At 41.3% G+C, this 16,095-nt stretch overlaps 1 protein-coding gene across 5 annotated transcripts in view; it reads left to right on the top strand.

Moving 5' to 3' along the window:
- The window catches only part of POSTN (periostin), a 48,117-nt gene that overhangs the window by 11,153 nt on the left and 20,869 nt on the right, over positions 1–16,095 (top strand). For all 5 annotated transcript variants that reach the window (XM_030563787.1, XM_030563768.1, XM_030563795.1 and 2 more), the window contains exons 6-12: positions 999–1,145; positions 4,189–4,330; positions 8,695–8,907; positions 9,158–9,292; positions 10,254–10,402; positions 10,995–11,131; positions 12,317–12,447. In XM_030563787.1, coding sequence (XP_030419647.1) covers positions 999–1,145; positions 4,189–4,330; positions 8,695–8,907; positions 9,158–9,292; positions 10,254–10,402; positions 10,995–11,131; positions 12,317–12,447 — 1,054 coding nt within the window. The remainder of the gene's footprint in view (positions 1–998; positions 1,146–4,188; positions 4,331–8,694; positions 8,908–9,157; positions 9,293–10,253; positions 10,403–10,994; positions 11,132–12,316; positions 12,448–16,095) is intronic.

Genomic DNA, 16,095 nt, shown 5'->3' with positions numbered 1-16,095 from the left:
CAGAATAAATTTATCAATTAAAGGACTCTTTCATAGACCGAAGGCTAATTGCTAAGAAACAAGAGCTAATTTTTATTTTAAGAAAGTTGTAAAAACACAGAATGAACTTTCCTCTAAAGAGGTAGCCTTTTGTAGATAGGACAGATTATTATCCTTCTAAATATCAGAAGTTAGATTTATTACACACTTTTTTCATATATTACTAAATACATTTTAATTAGATTTTTATTCCAATTGCAGCATGTGACAGAAATATTTAGTCGTAGAAGAAACGCTTATATTATCTTCCTACATGGGATTTAATTTTTATAAACCAGGATTCCCAAAGTAAAGTCATTAGTATTTATTTTCTTAAATTCATAGAAACTACATGTTAGGTTGGCACTGAAATTAGTGTAAACCAAAAGCAAGAACCATTTTAATCATTCAGGGAAATGGAACGCTAAACAATTGTAATATGGTTGGAAATCAAGATGACCTGCACAAGTTGATCTATTGGTAAATCTAGGTGCGCAGGCACTGACTTTTGGTTTTGCCAGTTTGCGTTCCTCTCGCCCTCTCCTCCTTTGCGAGCGGTGGGCGGGTCATCGGAGGAAAGATGTTGAGCGGGGGTGGAGCCATGGGGCAGAACATGGGCTGGCCCTTAGGGGGAAGAGGCCAAGCAGGGATGGGGCCTGAGGGGGGACAAGGCTGAGTAGTGGCAGGGCCTCAGGATTCAGCAGGGGCAGGGCCTTGGGGCAAAGAGGCCAAGTGGGGGCAGGGCCTCAGGCAGAGCTTGGGCAGAGCAGTGGGTGGGTGGGTGCATGGTCTGGATGCTGGGGCCTACAGAAGATTCCAGCCCTGCAAGTGCTGAGCACCCCCAATTTTTTTTTCAGCGGGTGCTTGAGCTCCAGAACACCCACAGAGTTGGCATCTCTGGCTAGGTGGATGTTCTCCTTAAAAATAAATCATAAGAGATAGCATGCTTAATATTCTGCTGTTCAATTCTTTAAACATAGGTTGTTACTGTTAACTGTGCCAGAATCATCCATGGCAACCAGATTGCTACAAATGGTGTCGTTCATGTCATTGACCGTGTCCTGACCCCTGTTGGAAATACCATTCAAGAATTTCTTGAAGCTGAGGATGATGTCTCATCTCTAAGAGTGAGTGGGGGAAAATAAAATGCTAACAAGCTTCTTTGGCCTTGTAATTTTCCTTTCTTTTTCTGTAGTCTTAGGTGTATGAAAAGATTATTAACACGTTGTTAGGGGAGTGAAATGAACCAAATCAAGGACCAGTCCACCAAATGATACAAGGTAAAAGAGCTATATATTTTTACATAAGTGCCAAGTCCTGCTTTTGTGATAGTCGTGGAATTGACTTCACTAAGCCAGATTCTGGCACCCTTATTTGCAGTGAGTAGTCTTTACTCCTTGAGTCCTGGAGCTATTTGGAGAGTAAGGTATCACTCAATGTGAGTACAGATGACAGAATCTGGCCCTGTCTGATCAGAATTAGATCCAAAATGGGGAAAATAATTAAAAGTAATGGAAGTAATAGAGATATCATCATGGAAGCTTAAGTGATCCAGTTGGTTTCAGAAAGTTGGTCAGAGAGTGATGACAAGGATATTTACTCGCTGGCTTGGGCTGGGGCACCAGGATATTATAGAATCTTTCCAAGCCTCTCCCTCACTCTCTTCCAGAACTGAAAGACTCTCTCATTTGCCTTCCTTTCCTCTGATTTCTCTCATCTTTTTTTCCTTCTGTGGAAGAAAGAGAAAAGTTAGAAGCAGCGGAGAACAGAGAGGGCCCAGCAGGCCCCCCCTTTGTAGCATGAGGAGGTGAGAAAAACTATGGAAGGTGTGTGAAGTCAACCATTGAATAGGGCTGCTTTTCTTATTTCCCGGTCGGTGGAGTCATATACGATGTCGAAATATAATTGTGCGATTATGCTCAAATGACAAAGGGGAGACATCTTAATATTAAAGAGGTTTTTTTTTTACTAAATTGGCTTAGAGATGTTCCCATCTGTTCTCAACGTATTTCAAGTACACTTACACTGTTCTGTAAATAACTATATTAATCTAGATAACTTATTTCAATGTTTTATGTTGTGACACTGGAATTAGTAGGTTCTCTATGAATGGGCTTATTTAGTCTGCAGAAGAGAAGAGTGGGGGGGGGATTTGATAGCTGTTTTCAACTACCTGAAAGAGGGGTTCCAAAGAGGATGGAGCCAGGCTGTTTTCAGTGGTGGCTCATGACAGAACAAAGAGCAATGGTCTCAAGATGCAGTTGGGGGAAGGAGTCTAGGTTGGATATTGGGAAAAAATAATTAATCAGGAGGGTGGTGAAGCACTGGAATGGGTTACCTAGGGAGGTGGTGGAATCTCCATCCTTAGAGTTTTTAAGGCCTGACTTGACAAAGCCCTGGCTGAGATGATTTAGTTGGGGTTGGTCCTGCTTTGAGTAGGGGGTTAAACTAGATGACCCTTTGAGGTCTCTTCCAACTCTAATCTTCTATGACTCGATGAACTCAAAACATGATAATCCCATTGGTCTGATGAGTTCCAACTTAGAGCAGGTTTCCAACAGGGCAAATCAAACATCAAAAATGTTCTGTGGCACCTTATAGACTAACAGACATTATGGAGCATGAGTATTCACCCACGAAAGCTCATGCTCCAAAATGTCTGTTAGTCTATAAGGTGCCACAGGATTCTTTGCTGCTTTTACAGATCCAGACTAACACGGCTACCCTCTGATACTTGACATCAAAAATGTTAGCAGCTCAATTCAGCTATGCCTCCAAAAGTTCTGAAGTAAATCTCGAACTCACTGAAGTCTAATGGCACATCCCCTATCAACTTCAATACAGCAAGGATTTCACCCTGGTGTTTATCTGCACTTGTCTGGATGTAGCCAAACCTTTGTATCTGAACAAATGGAGTGAAAATCTTAGGCTTTCTTAAAAGACTCCTAATTCTTTCTGGTATCAGCTGGACCAAAGCTACCTATAAAATAGCCTCTCAATATATTTTTTTCAGTATACCTATTTATCTGAGCATGGACAAGTATATGGGCAGGGGAAGAACTTAAAATAAGCAAATTAAGAAAACTTTTTTCTTTAATCAGAAAAGGGTTGGCTTAATTATGCTTTTAGGACAGCGATTGAGTTAGTTCATATTTCATTCAGGCTGATTCCCGCATACCTAGTTTCCAGGAAGTAAAGATGAACCCCTAATGAGGTTAGATATTTCAATCTTAGTTCGTATCTACTGTGTTTAGATAACTTTCATCATTATTGTCCATTAGCCAATCTGAACAAAATTGAAGAAATTAAACCATGTAAACATTATGGCTAAATGCATTCTTATGCCTTAGAAAGGGTTAGGAAACTACTACTGTACAACAACACATAATTTACTAGCTGTATTATGAAAGATTTTTCACCTTCTTCAGAAGTATCAGGTCTTGGCTTCTATTCCAAAGGTAAAACAGTGGATTAGATAGACTGCTGGTTTCATATGCTATGGCAAAACCTATGTGCGTATGTTCTTCATTGCAACAAACTTTTTCAGGATTCTTTGTATTCATTTAATCTAAAGGTTTGTGTATAGAATTTCACTTATTCAGCTTTATTTAAATTTACTATTGAGCATTTGCATGTGGTGGATGAATCTAATGAACTACATTCAGAACTACATTCTGATTTGGACTGGAGTAAATCCAATCTATCTCAACTGAAATCAACAGAGTTATGCTACATTTGAATCATTATAAATTGTATCAGAATTGGGCTTTCTTAATATCTGCTAAAATATCAAAGAAACTCAGAAGACTGAGCCAAAATGTTTCCCTAGAACATTTAGTTTTCTACATTTTGTTTCTGTAATTTTACTTATGTAAACAGTCTTTTCTATGAAGAATATTATAATTCATTTCAACATACCACTAAGATATCTGGATACAAATCCTAAAGTGCTAAATCATAATATAGTATCAAGTGCACAGAAACTATGTGCCAAATTCTACCTACAGATTCATATACAACTTCCATTGTTCTCAATGAGCGATGAACGTGAACATTTGAGTGCAGGATTTGACCCTCTGAGATTTCAAAATTAAGGTTTTTGTTTTTCTGCACCCATGAGTTTAATGTATTTGAACAACGCTCTCAGTAAGTAATAAATTTCTTTTCTAGGCTGCTGCCATCACATCTGGTGTATTGGACACACTTGGAAAGCCTGGCCATTACACACTCTTTGCTCCTACTAATGAAGCTTTTGAGAAACTTCCACGAGGAATCTTGGAAAGGATCATGGGTGACAAGGTGGCCTCTGAAGGTACATCAGTGATTTTGTCTATGGGAATACATGAAAATATATCAAACATAATCAAATCAGGAATTAACAATAAAGGGATTATAAAACTATATCCATCTCTCAAAAGAGTGATCAGAAAATTATACTGCCTGTATTTATTTAATGGAAATGGACATCAGCTTTATATTCCGGGGCATCCGAATCTGGGCTTTTGCCTCAAACGCATCTCAGCTATAGTTCTTTCAGGGTATATGTATTCTATAAGCCAAATTCTACAGTGTAAACTTTTCAAGGGATTGTCTTATTTTTCTACAGCCACAGTGAAACTGCAATCCTAATTCAGCCGGCTGGGTGCTACTGTAACACAAAGAAATAAAAAGCATACACAATTTTGTCTGTGAAATGCTATGCACATCTATGTGCTGTGTTAAAAAATAGTAATAATTACCAATAAAATAACCTTCAGTTCATATGAGAAGGGTACTCAAGACAATTTGATTTTAATTACACAAAAAATGTACATTGGTTCCCAATCCCACAGGGATCCAACATGTTGTTTATGGGTAAAATTTTCCAATGCACCTAAGTGACTCTAGAAACCTGCTTCCCATGGACTTTCATGGAGACCTAGCTGAGCCACAGAGGTGCTTTTAAAATGTTTGCCCTACATGCTTTAAACTGGATATTCTTATTCTCATGCAGGCAGAATTGCCATTGAAGTTTATGGAAGCTATGCCTGCAGGCCCTTTACTGACAAGCATCAACTGGAAAATAGAGCAGAATGTACTTGCCAGATCTACAGATGGTGTAAAGTGGTGTAGCTAAATTGACTTACACCAGTGGAGGATAATATATGGAGATATACCTGTCTCATAGAACTGGAAGGGACCCCAAAAAGGTCATCAAGTCCAGCCCTCTGCCTTCATTAGCAGGACTAAGTACTGATTTTGCCCCAGATCCATAAGTGGCCCCCTTGAGAATTGAGCTCACAACCCTGGGTTTAACAGCCTAATGCTCAAACCATTGAGCCACCATCTATTAATGAAGATGTATCTGACCCATCATTTATTAATGAAGAAGAATCATTTAATGATGGCTTTACTGTGTATTTTAAATAATGGGGCAGATGCCAGTTTTCTTGTCCTTCCTATGTCTGTGGTGTGTAAGTGAAGGTCAAGAAGGAAGATTGTCTTCAGTTTGTCTGTGCAACTAAGGTTTCAAGACAATCTAATTTTAATCCTTTAAAAAGATGTTACCAGTCACTGAACCCCAGTCCTTAAGCGGATTGGATGGCTGTTACATCACTTTCCAGCACATTTATCTGCAGTGGTCTGATACTTTGGGATAAGAATCCTTTAACAACCAAGCTGTCAAATGAAAGACTATGCATCTAATGCAATCAACATTGGTTAAATGCATGTATAGCTCATAAAATTTACTTTCCACAGAAAGGAAAAGGAAATCCCATTAGAATCATTATAGTTGTAAGTTACAGCTCACATCTGTCCTTCTCATTAAGAAAGGGCAATTGCTACATACTGTACTGTGGAAGTCAGAGTTTCTGTCGTGTTTTAAACTACCAAAAAAAAAAAAACCACCAAGGGATTCAGAACGAGCATTATGAGCAGGATGTCTGAAAGAAATCTATGGAAACTATGTCGTAAAGACTGAGACTGCAGTTTCTGCATGCACTATGCTGTATATTTAAGGCATTTAAAAGGTGAACTGTGAAGGACACTTTTATGCCTTTTGGTAAGTTCTCCTTTACAAAGATTAAAGATGGTTCAAAGTGTTCTTCCCAAACTAAAAAAAAAAAAAAAAGTGAGGGGGAAGGGAGTTTTGATTCTTCTTTTCTTCTGGAGCATTCCTTGAAGGAGTGGAATCTATGGGATGTTTCCTAACAATTTATTGAAGCGTGTGTGTGTGTGTGTGTGTGTGTGTGAGCACAATCTTTCAAAAACACAGGTTTTCTGCCAACTGTTTGTCAGGAGTAAGATATTAAAGCAGTAAGTTAGTTTATTTATCCAATTCTCCAAGAAGTCCTCCAGCAAAAAAGAAAGAACTCAGGACCTGATGAGCATGAGGGAGGCAGTCTGGGGACTGTAACAGTCACCTTATTCTCAGAACATAAGAACATGAGAATGGCCATACGGGGTCATACCAAAGGCCCATCTAGCCCAGTATCCTATCTTCTGACACTGGACAATTCCAGGTGCCCCAGAGGGGAAGAACAGAACAGGTAATCATCAAGTGATCCATCCCTTATTACCCATTCCCAGCTTCTGGCAAACAGAGGCTAGGGACATCATCCCTGCCCATCCTGGCTAATAGCCATGGATGGACCTATCCTCCATGTATTTATCTAGTTCTTTTTTGAACACTCTTATAGTCTTAGACTTCGCAACATCCTCAGGCAAAGAGTTCCACAGACTGACTGTGCGTTGTGTGAAGAAATATTTTCTTTTGTTTGTTTTAAACCTGCTACTTATTAATTTCATTTGGTGGCCCCTAGTTCTTGTGTTATGAGAAGGAGTAAATAACACTCTCTTATTTACTTTCTCCACAACAGTCATGATTATATAGATCTCTATCATACCCACCCTCAGACATCTCTTCTCCAAGCTGAAATGTCCCAGTCTTATTAATCTCTCCTCCTGTGGAAGCCGTTCCATACCCCTAATCATTTTTGTTGCCCTTTTCTGAACCTTTTCCAATTCCAATATATCTTTTTTGAGATGGGGTGACCACATCTGCACGCAGCATTCAAGATATGGGTGTAGCATGGATTTTTATAGCAGCAATATATTTTCTGTCTTATTATCTATCCCTTTCTTAATGATTCCCAACATTCTCTTCACTTTTTTGACTGCCGCTGCATACTGAGTGGATCAGGGCAGATTTGTTCTGGTCCTGGACCCACATAAATTATAGTAGCCTAAGGATTGCTCTATCTTGTGCTAGCTAGCTATGGTCTCTAAGGGAACAAATGCCAGTTATGAATTGGCAGAGCATCAGCTGACCCTTGTTATGACCCCAACAGAGTTTGTGCACTCTGCTGGGGGTGAGGCATTGGGAATACTCTGTGTCATGTTACACAATCTGCAACCTCCCCTACTCCAGGAGAGTTCTCATTAGGGCCAGATCAAGCAACTTGCCATCATCTGAGTGGCATAAAGTGGCAAACGCTGGTGGGAGGGAATCTGGGCTGATACTCGGAATGTAAAAAAATAACCAAGAAAAGAAAATTTTTTGAAATCTCATAGAACTTCTTTATGCATCCCAAAAAAGTAAAATGTGATTTTTTTTTTAAATTGCTTTTGAGTTCACCTACAAGAATTTCATCTTGTCTTCTGGGCACCACATCCAGAAGACTAGACTCTGAATCTCAGTTCTCCAATATAGTCAAATGTACCAGAACTCCCTCTTGTATATTTGACAACAAAAAACTCTGCTGGGGCTACACACCTGTGAGCTCAATTCTATCCTTCATTGTACAATGAAGGCAGCAGAGTTGCCCTTGGACAGAATATGGCCCACAGTGTTTTCAGTATCTGCAAAAAGTAAAGAACTGAAAGCAACAGACAGTTCTGTAACACCTTCTTTAAATTCCTCCACAAAGTTTAGACCACTCAGATTATCCTCAGCTCCACATGTCTAACAGACTCTCCCCTCTGCCAGCAAGTAACCACATTTCACACTTCCCTCATATTACAGGGAAGAGTAAACATCTGTGTCTACTACCAGCCTCTCCACAGACTGGTTGCAGATGTTTTATGATGGACAACTAATGACACTGGTGTATCTGAAGGGGTAAGGCCACTAGCTGGAACCTCTCACTGGATCACTAGCAGGAGGATATTTCTTGGAGGTGCCCTTTTTCCCATTATAAAAAAACAAAATAAAACAAAACAAAACAAACCCTGTGGGAGCTACTAGAAACAAATAATGAACAGTAATAATAAAAGCTGAGGCTTGGTTCTGAACACCCAATACAGAATATGTTGAGTTCCACTGGCAACCTAATTTTACCCATGGACATTAAACTATATCCTCTGGAGATCTAATTAACAGACTAGGATGTATTTAATGATATTGTGGGAATCACTACAAAAAATTCTTAACCATAATGTGCTATAGTAGTTTATGAGTTCTTATAGAAATAACCCAATTTTCAGTGACCAGAAAAAAGAGTTATCTGTACAGCCATTAAGAGAATATTATATTTTGTATTTTTCAAACTTGGCATGAGAAATTATGGGAAATAAAGGTAGTTATTCAAAGTTATATTGTAACAACACTAATTCAGTCAATGCATTAAACTGTTTTAAGCAATCCTTTTACGATCAAGTGCCTATACATGGACCTGTCTCTTCTTTCCTCCATAGCTCTCATGAAGTTCCATATTTTAAACACTCTTCAATGCTCTGAAGCCATCATGGGTGGAGCAGTCTATGAGACCTTGGAAGGGAGTACAATTGAAGTAGGTTGTGATGGTGAAAGCCTGACTGTAAATGGAGTCAAGATGACAAACCGCAAAGACATTGTGACAAGCAACGGTGTTATCCACCTCATTGACCATGTGCTGATTCCTAACTCTGGTGAGTGACTGATATAGTTTCATGTCTGTATCACAGAGATAAGGACTGTTAGACTTTAAGACATTCTCCACCTGAGAAATCTATACAAGCTTGTTTATTAAAAGGACTTGTGTGCACGCCTTCTCTGTACCTTATCCAATCCCTCTAAACCGTCTTGTACTGAATTGTAATTAGTAAGGAGGGAGGTGGCTGAAACAAGAAAACTAATTAACAGGCTAAAATTAATTATCTTTTCCTTTATCAATTGCAGCCAAGCAAGTTATTGAGCTAGCAGGTGACCAGCAGACCACCTTCACAGACCTTTTGGCACAGCTAGGATTGACTTCTTCTCTAAGGCCAGAGGGACAATACACTCTGCTGGCTCCTCTGAATGGTGCTTTCTCAGGTAGGTAGCCGTGGAGGGGAATATTCCCTCTGAAGTAGCGTCAAAAGCATCTTTTCTGTCATTATGGTTTTCTGAAACAAACTTTTTCCCCAGTCTATGTTCTGAGACTGCAAAGAATTAGCACAACTGAGAATAAGAGATTCTTTGTCCTTTTCAATATACACAGTGGGTAAAATTTACCACTATGCAGAGAGACTGCAGAAGACCTATGTGCCACTTGAGTCTTACTTAAGCCTACACAATTTATTTTATTCAGTATATTGAGACCTCTTTATTTGATGGGAAAAGTAGAGTTAAAATAAGATGCAAAATGTACCTTAATGGTTAGCAGGAGAGCTGGGTGAATAATGCAATTATATATTACAATAAATTCTCTTAAATTCACTTGAGTTGTCATCAGAACCCCCTTTATTTACTGTTCAAGTAGTTTCACACAAGCACATTTTTATTTACCAGGATGTTTGAGCAAAGAGAAGGTGTCACATATGTATGTGCCAATAAATATTTGAATTAATATTTGCACTAGGAGTGGGCACATGGCCCTTCTGAAAGCTCTTTTTGGATTTGGTAGTTATCCAATCAGAGGTAAGAAACAGTTCCATATGACTTAGATATCACAACACAGAGTGGATTACAAATGGTGAATACTCAAAGCAATAATTACAACAAATATTTTACAAGTAATCTAGATGTTAAAACATGCCCATACATAAATCATCTCCCAAATATCTACTAAAGAATTAGAAGTTTGTTTACAGATCCTTTGTAATCATAAAAAGGAGTTAATTTAATTCTGAATAGTGAATAGTTTTCCAATTTTATTAAGTCTAAAATGATTGATCTAAAATGTAAACAATGCAAAAAGAACAAGTATTTTCATGATACTCAAACATAATGTGTGCAGTGAATCTTACCTGAATGAAGGAATCACTAATACATTATTGTCTAAATGATTTGGTAGATGACACTTTGAGGATGGACCTACGCCTTCTTAAACTGATAATGCAAAACCACATTTTGAAAGTGAAAATTGGCCTCAACGAGCTCTATAACGGACAGAAGGTGGAGACCTTGGGAGGAAAACGACTCAGAATCTTTGTATATCGCACAGTAAGTGAATGAGGATTTCCAAATCCTGGGACAGTGACTAATGAAATTTATCCAAAATCTGAAGCTGGAGAAGGATGGAGCTCACTCGAGAAGACAATACTATTGGTGTTATAAGAGAACTCACCACTGAAAGTCAAAATTACCAACAGTTACCACACCACTGTACAGTAGAAAGGTCTTTGATTTTGACATATTATGCAATTAAATTAAATTAAACTTTGGCTGAAATAGATGAATGAGTGGAAAACTAGAAGATGGTTTCACAATTTAGCTTGAGATTAATAATAAAAATTTCTAGTTTCTGAACAGCTAACAATTTTTTCAAATGACACAAGTAATCAAGATTCAAACTATTTACATATTCATTTACCACATCGTTTGCTTCCTTTTGCACATTTTATTTGAAAAAGGAGGAACGAATGACTAGCCAATGAGAAGTTGGAGAAATTCTATTTTTAAATTGTAGAGGCTACAGAGGAGTTCATGTTTCAGGCTGATTACAAAAAATATGCTTCACTAAAGTTGGCAAGCTTGTGGCATGGATGGTGACTTTAATGTCGAGTGGTTTGTCTTGTTTTTTCTTTTATATCAGGCTGTATGTATTGAAAATTCATGCATGGTAAGAGGAAGCAAAGAGGGAAGGAATGGTATTATTCACATTTTCAGACAGATCATCAAACCAGCCGAAAAGTCACTGCGTGAAGTTTTGAAGAATGATAAACGCTTTAGGTAAGCAAAAGGTTTTCACAGCATAAAAATCTCTCTATAGACTGTGGTTATGTCTACACAAGAAATGCTACAGTGGCACAGCACATTCTTGGGTCACTGTAGTCAATCCACCTCTGTGAGAGGTGGTAGTTAGGTCAATGAAAGAATTCTTCCATTGACCTAGTGGTTTCTATACCAGGGCTTAGGTCAGCTTAATTACATCTTTCAGCACATGGCATTTTTCACAGCCCTGAGCAATGTAGTTAAACTGATCTAACTTTATAGTCTAGAGCAGCCCTCAATCAGTATAGAGTAGAGCTGCTCTGAAAAATTAAATTTTGATAAAAAATGGTAGGGGGGGAAATGGATTTCTTTCTCCATTTTCCATGCAGGTATATTTTATAATACCAGAATGGTACAGTGAAGCTATAGGCTCCCATTCTGGGCAGCAGTCTAGCTCTTTCATGCCATTCCAGTGACAATAAGGTCCAGAACCAGACCTCATTCCCTGCTGGTAAGTCCCCCAGCACCAGGGCAGTGTAGGGCTAGTGTAATAGCTTAACATGGCCACGCACGCTCAGGTACTGGCAAGATGTTCAGAGGGGCTGGGACAGTAGGGGAGCAGAGAGGATGTGTCTAGAGTGTTTTCGATAGGACTATTTCTCATAACTAAATGTGGCTACAGCCTGGGACCTTAATTTTTCCTCAAACCCTAATCCCCATTCACAATTTGCCTGTACACAGGGTAGGCTGAGTACATACTCTAGTATCCCATTTAATGAAGTACTACGCCCTTGAACTCACTTATCTTACTATTCTCTCCCTCTTCCCTTTTATCTCCTGCCCTGGGAGCATACAGTCTTCCTCTCCTCTACTTCTCCACTGGATTCTGTGCAATCTCATTTCTGACTGCTCCACTCCATGAACATTGCTTGTATCAAGGTCACCAACATCCTCCTCTTTCTCTACTCCCTTTCTCTTCAGTCTAGCTCTTGACACATTCAGTGACTCACCACCTCTTCCACTCCCCCTCATCCTTGAAATCATTGAGAATAATTGCAGAATAAGATACTACACAGATGCTTAGAAGTGACAGGAACTAATTAAGCAAACTTTTGTGTGCTGATGTTGCCTTCAGAATTCCTTGTGTAAACAAGTCTTTGGAAACTGGACCATAACTTAATGTGTGCTCTTTTTTCTGATTAGCATATTCCTTAATCTGGTGAAAGATGCCGATTTAGATGATGTTCTATCACAACCTGGAGAATGGACTTTGTTTGTCCCAACTAATGAGGCCTTTAAAGGCTTGACGGATGAGGAAAAGGAAATACTGAGAAGTAAGTAGCACAAGAATATTAGAAATTAACTAGGGGTGAAATCCCATTGAAGTCTATGGCAAAGATCCCAATGACTTTAGTGGGGCAGGATTTCACCCTAAGTGTTTAATGTGCCTGCAATCTGCGTGCTTCTAGAATCCACCTAACACCCCCTCCCTGCAAGGAACTCTGTGTATCCCCCCGCAACGGGATCAGAGTTTATAAGATGGCATCCCTCTTTTCCTTTCCTTTCTCTTCCCCTGTCTCCAGCACAGCCATCTCTGCCCTCACCCTGCTACTAGAAAAGTACATCTTCACTGGATCCTAGCTACTTTTGCTACTTATACCACCATACTTTGCATTTATATAACAACTTTCAAACAAGGCTCTGGTAGCATTTAAAGTAGTTTTTTAAACCACACAACTTCCCTTTGAAATAGACAAGGGATATACACTGCTCACTTCAAACACCACTGCAGTCGGGTGCATTGTGGCAGGGTATAAAGACTTTGCCCACTTTGTACTCCCTGGGCAAAGGCCAGAAACAGATCCAGTCCCCTCACTTTACATACTGGAATTCAGCAGTGATACCAGGGTTAATACTTCATTTCCTATGGAAAGTTCCAGAGGATCTTTAATAAGTGAAAAGAGTAAAGATCAGAGCAATAGTGTAAAGCTGTGTCAATCAATTACACCCCATCCTACATCTCCAATCATTCTGTCACTTACTCATCCAATTGCTTCAGTTAAGAGCTACACCATGACTTATTATTATTTGCCTTGAAGGCCCCCCAATACTGGGGCAGCACAATCTAAAGGGGAGGACAGTGACCACCTCACGTGTCTCCTCTGCCCAGCTACCTCCCTGCCCTGTGCCCAGCCTGGGGCCTCTGCGCTCTCTCCTGCTGCGCTTCCCCTCCCCCATACGTTTGGCCATTCTCCCTGCTGGCAACTGGGCCCAGGTGGGGAGTGGGAGGGAGCCTCCTCTCACGCTAGCTGAAACTGGCCTCTCTGGGTTGCTGATTCTGAGAGAGAGCCTGGCTGGGTGGTGGCCTGCCACGCTCCACTCTCTGCTCTCCACCCTGCCTTGGCTGCTGGGGACAGCAGCAGAGCGAGCCAGAGCCCCACCTCCCCCCGTCCCTGGCAGCTGTGCATGGGTGAGAAGCAAAGGGGCTGGATGGGCCACTGCCATATCCAGACTCTCTCTCAGGCATCTGCCACACTGCACAGAGCAGCAATCCAGAGTTGCCATCATGAGAAGCAGTTTGTCCCACCCCTTCAGCTCCCTGCAGGCCAAATAGAAATCTGCGGGAGGGGGCTCTTGACCCCACATACTCCTCCTACGCGTCGCCTATCTCCAAAGGTGAGATGCTGGTTTTGTCTTTTATCATTTTTCTGTGATAACTACTTATGCCAAATGTAAGCGGGGGAATGGTCCTGCTATTGTGGGGAACTTTCCTGGCTTCTGCACTAGCCCAGTGAAGTGGGCTAGTGAAAGGATCTGAGTCCTCACTCCCACTTCCTTTACCCAGAGGCCTCCCTGCCCTTGAGGACTCCCCTTACACTCTCCCGTCTGGAAGAGTCCTCGTAACCCTGACAAGGCTGGGCCCAGGATTCCTGGGGGGCTTGACCCCAAACCCTGCTGTGGTCATCCAGGACAGGGGTTAGGGTGTCCCCACTCCAGGGTACTCTCTCTGCACTGGGCACCTCCCTGACCCACTGCTCATTACATATGATTTAAAGCAATACAGTTTATTGAATTAACAATTAGTTTAAAAAGGAGTAAGGAAAAATGGGAAAGGTTAAAGGAAACACATCACCCTGCTCTGTGGCAGGGAACATCACAAACAGTGTCTCTGGAATGTCAGGGCAGTTCACAGTCTGCTTTTTGTAGGTCCCAGGCCTCTTTCTCAGGCTCTGGCTGTGCTGAAGGGATGGTGTGGGTTGGACACTTGCTCTGGTCATGGCCACCTGCTCTCAGGCTCTAGGTGACAGGACCCTTCTCCCCAGCATTACCCGCACCCCATCAGGGTTACGATCCCCCTCCAAGTCTGGCCTGCAGAGCCTCTTGGCTGAGATATCTCCCTGTGCTTGGCCCACTGCCCAGGGTCCCCCTCGCTCTCCCCAACTGCTCACCATACCCGGCTCCAGACTGCTCCACTCTGTCTCAGCATGGCTGATGCTTCTGCTCTGCCTCCAGCTCCCTGGGCTGCTTCTCTGGCGCCTCTGTCTCTGATTGCTACAGCTCTGCTCCCAGGACAGGTCTGCTCTGCAGGCTGCTTCTGTGACTCTGCTCCCAGCTCTGACCTTTTCTGGCCCCTCTGGCTCCAATTGCTGCAACTTTGCTCCCAGGGCAGGGGGCTGCTTTCTGGGCTGTGCTCTGGCTTTGGGGCTGCAGCGCCCAGCAACTTAGCTTGGGCCCCTGCTCTCTCTTTAGCTTGGCCTCACTCTGTCTGACCCACGCAATTCCAGCTCACACGGAGGATGGAGGACGGGACAGCCCTGGCCTCCTGACTCCTTGATTAGCCTGCCCATCCTGTCAATCAGGCTGACCTGGAGCGTTGGCCTCTACCTATTGCCCTGGGGACTGTCAGTCTCAGGGTTCTGATTTCCCATCTACCCTTCCCCTTTCGGTACTGGGAGCTAGCCAACCAAAACACCCCCACTGCATGTTAGTAAGGGGATAACAGTCCCCTTACATAAACAATCCATTCCATCTTGTGTTTAGCTTTCACACTCTGAGTACATTTGCCAGATATGAAGAAGAGATCTGCGTAAGGGCTTGTCTACATTTAAAATGCTGCAACAGTGCAGCTTCTCCACTTTAGCACTTCAGTGAAGATGCTACCTATTAACGGGAGCAGCTCGCCTGTCAGTTTAGTTAATCCAGCTCCCCAGGAGGCAGTAGCTAGGTGGAAGGGAGAATTTTCCCAGGGTTTAGGTCGATTTAATTGCACTGCTCAGGGGTGTGGATTTTTCACACTCCTGAGTAATACAGTTATACCAACCTAATTTCCTACAGTAGACCAGGCCTAAGCTCAAAAGCTTGTCTCTCACACCAACAGAAGTTGGTGCAATAAAAGATATTAACTCAACTACCTCTCTCTAATATCCTGGAATCAACATTGCTACAGCAATACTGCATATAATAATATAAGTCCATTGTCATTCTCTTTAATTCACTACTTAACTTTTCACCCAGCATTTACTTCTCTTATCTTCTGCCATTATTTTTACTCTGAGAATTCATATAAAGCCTGGATCCCATTGGATTTTTTAAATGGCTTAGCTTTCTGAATTTGTTTCATATACTGCAGAGTGTTCAATATGATCTCATTCTAGCCATAGTGGGCTTGGCACACCATTACATTGTTGTCTGGTAGATGCCGTTTTATGGGATTTAAGTAAGAGGAGATCAGACAGGTATTTAAGGACTGGAGAATTCATAGCTGTGATTTTTCAAAGCAAGTGAATAGGAGCAAGATGCTGAACACTTTTCTGTTTTATTCTATATACGTTCTAATACCACCCTCATCAGTGTATTTTCTTAGTGCCTTCACATTAAGCAATGTGACTAACATTTGGTCACATCTGGTTCATGCTCTCGCTCATCCTCTTCCTAGGGGAAGAATGGTATGTGCTTTTGGATATGCCAAGCTGTGTGTCTGT

Source organism: Gopherus evgoodei, chromosome 1 (assembly GCF_007399415.2).
Source record: "Gopherus evgoodei ecotype Sinaloan lineage chromosome 1, rGopEvg1_v1.p, whole genome shotgun sequence".
Classification (NCBI taxonomy): domain Eukaryota; kingdom Metazoa; phylum Chordata; order Testudines; family Testudinidae; genus Gopherus; species Gopherus evgoodei.
This window is presented reverse-complemented; position numbering and strand designations above follow the sequence as displayed.